This window comes from Cryptomeria japonica, unplaced genomic scaffold (genome assembly GCF_030272615.1).
Source record: "Cryptomeria japonica unplaced genomic scaffold, Sugi_1.0 HiC_scaffold_782, whole genome shotgun sequence".
Taxonomy (NCBI): Eukaryota; Viridiplantae; Streptophyta; class Pinopsida; order Cupressales; family Cupressaceae; genus Cryptomeria; species Cryptomeria japonica.
Genome location: NW_026729540.1, coordinates 43425 through 51268, shown reverse-complemented (window position 1 = coordinate 51268; position 7844 = coordinate 43425). Strand labels below are relative to the sequence as shown.

At 32.1% G+C, this 7844-nt stretch overlaps 1 protein-coding gene across 1 annotated transcript; it reads right to left on the bottom strand.

The window, feature by feature from the left end:
* Positions 1 to 7169: 7169 nt before the first annotated feature.
* LOC131872791 (replication protein A 70 kDa DNA-binding subunit A-like) lies at positions 7170 to 7844 on the bottom strand. Its single transcript, XM_059216153.1, has one exon. The coding sequence runs from the start codon at positions 7842 to 7844 to the stop codon at positions 7170 to 7172; it is 675 nt and encodes a 224-aa protein (XP_059072136.1).

The window sequence follows — 7844 nt, the reverse complement described above, 5'->3', positions numbered from 1 at the left end:
ATCTATGGTATGTATCTTATAATTCTTAACTTAAATATGAACTCTTACAATATTGTAACTTTACTTGAAATTATTTAGTACACATATATATGTTCACTAAATATGATTTCATTAAATGCATGTATGCAGGTGGACACTACCATTAGGATAGGTTATCCTCATAATTTTGATCAGAGCCAATTTGAGCGCACATCGACATCCTTTGAGGTATTAATATGTAATACTTAATTTGATCTTATTTTGACTCTTAATTTAAGATTTAATTGGACACTTTGAATTTGACCTTGTACAGGAGTTAGCTAGCACTGCATTTGGTGTTGATACTGCACAAGATACTGCTAGAGGAGATACTGCTACAGGATCTGATGAGCATATGGTAAGTTTGTAACTTAATTTATGAATTCTACTATATTTGATAAATGATTCTTTTAATAGTTAATTTCAAGTAATATTTTAATATTATTTTTTTATTGTACAGCATGAGACAGGTGGATCTGGACCACGTCCCGGGGACAAGAGAGATACTGCTATAGGATCTGATGAGCATATGGTAAGTTTGTAACTTAATTTACGAATTCTACTATATTTGATAAATGATTCTTTTAATAGTTAATTTCAAGTAATATTTTAATATTATTTTTTTATTGTACAGCATGAGACAGGTGGATCTGGACCACGTCCTAGGGACAAGAGAGATACTGCTATAGGATCTGATGAGCATATGGTAAGTTTGTAACTTAATTTACGAATTCTACTATATTTGATAAATGATTCTTTTAATAGTTAATTTCAAGTAATATTTTAATATTATTTTTTTATTGTACAGCATGAGACAGGTGCATCTGGACCACGTCCTGGGGACAAGAGACCACGAGATGTTATTGATGATAGCACTTAGATTTTACTATTTATTTGGCTTTGATATGTACTTTTTTATGGACTTTACACATTTGTTTACACGTGCACATACTTTATATATATGGATAGTTGCATAATAGGATTAGATCATATATATTTTGTGCATACTTTATATATTTTGTGCACATTAGATATTATGTGGAGTGAACATCATGTTACCATCTAGACATATATATGGATTAGATATTATATGGATTATGTGGACTTGAAATTTTACTATTTATTTGGCTCTGATATGTACTATTTTACGGGCTTTACATATTTGTTTACACGTGCACACACATACTTTATATATATGGATAGTTTCATAATAGGATTAGATCATATATATTATGTGCATACTTTATGTGTATTGTGCGCATTAGATATTATGTGGACTTGAAATTATGTGCACATTAGATCATATATATTGACTTGAAATTATGTGGACTTGAAATTTTGCACATACTTTATATATTATGTAGACTTGAAATTTTATTTATGGAAGTTGTGCTTAAACAACTTTATAGGCATTATGTGGACTTGTAATTTTATTTTTGGAATTTTATTTAAATAGTTCTTGTGATTAGATAAACTACATGTGCATACATCATGAACTAAGTATCGAAACATATCTTATAATTATAACATATTCTAAATCAAAAAGTATCATTTAACAAATATAATGAATAGAACTTGATTAAAACATAATTATCTCATTCATAAATTTGACCAGTAGTCTCTCATTTATGTATATTGTACACAAAATGTAATCAAGAAGACATATCTAAAATAAAATAAACAGTCTATTTAAATTATAATAATAAGGATTTATATCTCTCAAAATACAACATAAAGTATGCACAAACAATAGTAGTCATTGAGGGCAAGTCTACTCTGAGAGACCTAGAAAAAAAAATACATATGATTAGTTTTTATAATCAGGATGCATTGAATTTAAAATACAACATAAAGTATGCACAAACAATATAGTAGTCATTGAGGCCAAGTCTACTCTGAGAGACCTAGAAAAAGTAAATACATATGATTAGTTTTTATAATCAGAATACATTGAATTTAAAATACAAATGGATCTGCCTTAAGGGTACAAAAATTTAACTTACTTGTAGTTATTCAAAATGAAACATAAAGTATGCACAAATAACTTTGTTTTCATTGATGCCTTCTACTTGTGGTAGACCTGAAACAAAATTTTAGTAGATTAGATTTTGTAATTATGATTCATGATTTAAAATACTATATATAATATGCATCGCGACTTTTAAAAGGGAGGTGGATTAAGGGTTCAAATTATAACTTACTTGATATTCATTCTATTATACCATCTGCATCCTCTCTCTTTTGCAAAGCATCTATAATTGTCTCGTGCTCTTCCATAGAGAGAGTCCATAATTGTTTATTAGCAGGCCTGCCACGATATCTATCCAATTTTATATTAGTTGCCACTACCAAATGTGAGTAATGTATAATCTTTTTCTCTAATTCATAATCTTCAAATGCGGGCAATCCATTCTTTCTTGTTAGATATTTGCGTAGCCAAGTGCCAACAACAACCACATATCCTGTTGGATAGTCATAACCATCATCATCTACTCGAGGAGTAGTTAGCTTATGTTTTGGCTCTACACATCGAGCCAACCAATACTCTATCCCCTCTTCATTGTCCTCTGGTGCAACAACAGCATAGACATGTCCTGTGCACAAAACAATTTTATTTTAATATTTAATGAGAAATAAAAACAAAAATATACACTGTAAGATTTCATAAATTTATGTACTATTTAATAAATCAAAACAAATTTCAAAAATAATTTTACCTTGTTGTATAAGATCTGAAATGCGATCATAGTCATTTGATGCAAACATTTGATCCATATCTTCATCAGTTCTTTCATGCGGATCATTTGCATCTATGGGTGTCAATGATCTTTGTTGCCATTCTTCAACCCATTCTTTATTCTCACAAAATTCCCAATCTCCGGAAACACAAAACTGACAAAAGCAAGCAAGTTGCCTTGTGAATATAGTCCATGTATTTGAATTAGAACTCTTCAACGAATGCCATTTAGCTGATCCAATGATGGTATTACAATCATGTCGAATAGGAATACTATCTTCCTCTATCAACCAGAAGAAACGTCGAATTGCAGAGTTTTCAGTTGATCCTTTTGACAACTTTGAATTGCACCAATCTACAACTGCACGAGCATCTCTGAATTTCACTGCATCCTCGAATTTCAATTGTTCTCTAGCAAGAGCTCTTTTTATACAGGCACCGGCTCCATCGTGTCCCCCCTTACCATGTCCCGCTTCAAAAAAACTCCATAAATGTTGGACATTGGTTATCTTGTGAACTTTGCATAGCCAATAAAACATTCTTGCATTTTTGAATTGTCCAGTGCAGTTATCTGACCATATCATATGTTGTTTCATGTCAATTTCTCTTTCCTTAAGATTATCATAAAATACCTCGAAACAATGTTGGACAAACTCTGCAGAGTGTAATCGATTATCACTAACATAGAAATGATACTCCCTCAAAAATTTTTTGTTATCTTCTGTACTATCATGGTCATGTCTATATATAATGTGCACAAATATGGCCACTTGCACTGAGTTGTAGTATTGTGATTGAGTTTCCTCTTGTGGTTTTAGAGTATAATTTTCTGCAAAATCCACAACTGATACTATTGTTCCAATTGGAAATGTGTTCTTGCATATGCGAAACTGTCCATCAAGCCATCGGGCATGTTGGGAATGTTTCACATATTTTGGAACAATATGAGTTTTAAACTCACTAATAAATGCATTCACACTATTCTGTTCTGTAATCAATTCTAAACGTTTCCCCATCTTTCCATCCTTTAGAGGGTATTCTATATTTTTAAATCTCCTAACATCAACCATTTTTTGTCCAAACTCAGATGAAACATGTTCATGCAAACATTCACCTATCGAAGAATAGTTCCCACATAAATTGCAAAGACCATAAATGCATGAACTGGAAAGAAATAATTGTTCATTAGGTGGTTTACAAAATAAACTTCCAATAAAATCTTTTATAGTTTCAGGTGGAACATAAACACCACAATCCTGCACAAGATCATTACCATGCAACATACAATGAATATATCGAAAAACATCATAATAGTAATGAAACTGGACATGAGTTTTACAACAACAAGATATTCTTTGTTTATTGATTTTAACATACCAGGGTTTGCATTTTTCAAATGATCTTTGACTAATTCGTAAATTCATTAACACAGATTCATCACTAAATTTTTTAAAGAATTCAGTTTGAGTCATGTCAAGAAGATGTTTTGGATGAGGATCACGAATTTTTGATCCCACCCTTAACTTTAAAACATCTCTAACATTTGATGAAACTCTAGTGTTATCATGCCAAAAGTTTGTAATTAATTGTTTAGTTTCATCATTTAATTTCATGTCTGACCTTTGAAGTCTACCACTAAAACTCCAACAATGGTTTAGTGGATCAATTTCAATTGTGTCTCTTCTTTTGGCCGCTCTTGACAAGGTTCTACGATGTAAGTTCAAATAGCCACTTATATCACTTAACATTCTTTTATTAACAATCATTTTGTCAACTATAGCAGTCGTTATAACTCTACGTGCTGCATTCTTATCTTTAGATCGACTTGTTTTTCCTATAGAATCGATGGCACTGGCAACAATAGATACAACTTGCTTATATGATTCATCTTTTCTTTTTGGTTTTGCATAAATACCTTTTTTTTTCATGACTTTACACATTTTTAACATTTTTATTAATTGTAGCATTAATTGACATTGGAATCCTAACTTTTTATTATAGAAAAATTGTTTATATAATCTGTTTGCATGTGTTCTGATTTGTCTCCAAGAAACTAACCCATTAAGATTATCTAGCACATTGCTATCAATAGTAAACAAATTACATTCATTTTCTTTTAGAGATGGTGGTGTAATATTTTCAATTTTTATTTCTTTTCGTATTGGTGTATGAAATTTATATCCAGCTTCATTTAAATCAGCAATTTGATTGGCATCATAGTCATCAGGATTTAAAAACATACCAGGATTCGCATCCACATCAACATTTGCATCAACAGTCATACCCGTGTGTGGTTCTATATTTTTTGCATCCATCATGATGTCTTCAATGGTCTCATCTACAACGGGCACTGAACTAGATGCTTCAAAAGTGTTATTCAATTGCCGTTGTTGTGATCTTCGATCTCTTTGGCGTTTTGCCTCCTTCTCTCTTTGCGCTTGAATTTCATCCACTGTCATTGTCTTCTTTTTTTTCTTTTGACGTTGCTTAGAACCCATTTTTACAAACTCGTCTTCAAAAAATCGCGTAAAAAATATTAAAAAGTACTGCCAAATGATGTAAAAAATCTTTGTCAGTACGGATTTCAATGATATTGTAGTAAATCGATGCAATCTTTTTTTTTTTTACAGCAACGGTTATTTTAATAACGGGCCCCCGTTATTTTAACAACGGGCCCCCGTTTATAAAACGGGGGCCCGTTATTTAAATAACGGGGGCCCGTTATTAAAATGGGGGCCCGTTGTTAAATCCAACGGGCAGAAAATGAAACGGGCCCCCGTTTTATAAACGGGCCCCCGTTTATAAAACGGGGGCCCGTTATGTAAAATTTGAATTCACAACCCGCCACTTGCCTCGGGATTAGGCCCGGGATAGGCCTGGGATGGCCACACCTGAGACATGAACCTGCAAATTCAAAGCTCCATGAATGAAAGCACAAATATGATGAAATGAAATAGTTTACGTGCCTTTAATCAAAGAATTTTTATACGAAATTGAAACCCATTTCAGATTATACTGTCTAGATTCTAAATATGTAAATTAATTTAAAAATTGATTACTTTAAATATTTTTCATTTAATTTATACTAAATCAGGGTCATAAATTTGAAATATTAACTAATTTTCTTAATTTAATAACTTATTTATTTTAATGAATTTTGAAAAAAAAATTATATGTCATCAATCTACACAAAATTCTTTTCAATTTAAAAAAAAAAAAATTCAAAAAATACTAAGTTTACGTCAAATTATGTGGGTCGTACACGTCAAATTTTTAAAAAGATAATTACGGTCATTAAAAAATTAATTAAAAAAAAAATATTTGAAAAAAAAATACAGAAAAATATGCTCATCAATCTTCAGTGTGTTACAAACCATTTCCCAAAACGGTTTGAGAAAATAATTTTAATTGTGTCAAAAAGTGTGGGTCGTACACATGCATGGTATGGTCCTGAAACAGGCATTTTTAAAACATAGTTTTTAGAACTTCATTCAAAAAGTTATTTTTTATTATGTGGGTATTAAAATAAATTACATATTTGAAAAGTACACTCAGAGAGCTATCTTTTATATTCCTGACTTTTTTCAAGATTCAATCTCTAAGTGTTTCAAAATTTAAGCTCAAGTGAGACAAAATCTGAAAAACAGGGAAAACACTTCCACTTTTTGGCCAAAAAGTGGACTCATCTTCTTGCACTGACCCTAATGTGTGGTTATATGCAGTAGTTCAACGTTTGAAATAAGTATGACCGAGTTTGGAGGAACAAAATATTGACAAACTGTTTGCAAATGGGGAAAATTGATGTTTATATACTAAATGCAGTCAAAGGGAAATCCTTTTTTTTTTGCTCCTGTAGTATAGAGTCATGCAGTTGCACCCATTTTGGCAATCTCTGCAAGCAAGTAGGTGCACTCATCTTCAAAATCAAGCCTCTGTGCTTTCTTGATTGTTACTTTTATTCTATGCTCAGAGTTGTATGTGTCAGTAGACACAAAAACTATAAAATAATAGTGGTTGAACATAGCTTCATTAAGTATGCTGCGAGGTGTTTTTTTTTTGTTAAGTCATATTGTAGCATGTATAATTACTTTGTAGGCAGAGCCAAGAGTTCTATACCAACCTCATCAAATGCACTAGCCCAAATAGTGCTTGTTTGATCTTGTAGCTTCATCTGTAGGAGGTATTTGTAATTACATTCAGGGAATTGTATTTGACACGTAGGGTAGAGCCACAAATTCTCAGCTAGTATACTACATTTCTTTTTACATTCTTTATCATTGAATTGTAATGGGCAAGCTATATAATAAAATTGGTCCCCCTTTATGAATCACAGGATAGCTGTAATAGTAGTCTCAATGGTTTCTGGCACAACGCTAAGATGTTGAAGGATGGATGCAATGGATATTCTCTGGTACTAGTTATTTTTGGCATGCACATCCACAGAGTATGAATCAAGGCATTGTTCGACAGGGCCTCTTAAATGGAGGGGGTCTGCTTCAGGAATGGAAGGGTTAATTTTGAAAGTTGTTGACACTAAAATATTAATAACTTTTCCATTGAAATACCCAACCCTTGCATTTTGAATAGCAAGGATGACAAATGTTCCAGATGCATGCATATTCTTCAAGTCATTGCCTAGCTGTTCTGATGGCGGCCCCCAAAGGTTAACTTCAATTGTCAAAGTTGACATATCATTTATTTTTACTATTCTCTTGTTTACAGTAGATCCATCCTTTCTATGAATTACAAAAATCTCTCCGACATTGACAACAGCACCAATAACATCAACCAAAGTATTGTTGGTGCTGGTGAGAACTTCATTAATAGGGGTGAAGTGGGTTTTTTTACTTGGCTCAGCAGAATCAGGGGCATAGCGCTTCAAAACTGAAGTTTCAGTCAAGACAATCTCAAGGTGGCTATTAAGCTTATTGTATACTATGTTTGCATCTTTTACAGAACCTTTGGAAAGAACATATGAAGCTCCTTTTTCAACTCGGTGATAGTGCAATTCTACTATTTCATCAAAGGAAGTAATTCTAATTTCACAACCCTCTTCGTCTATAATATCAAAACTAAAAAACTTGGCCAT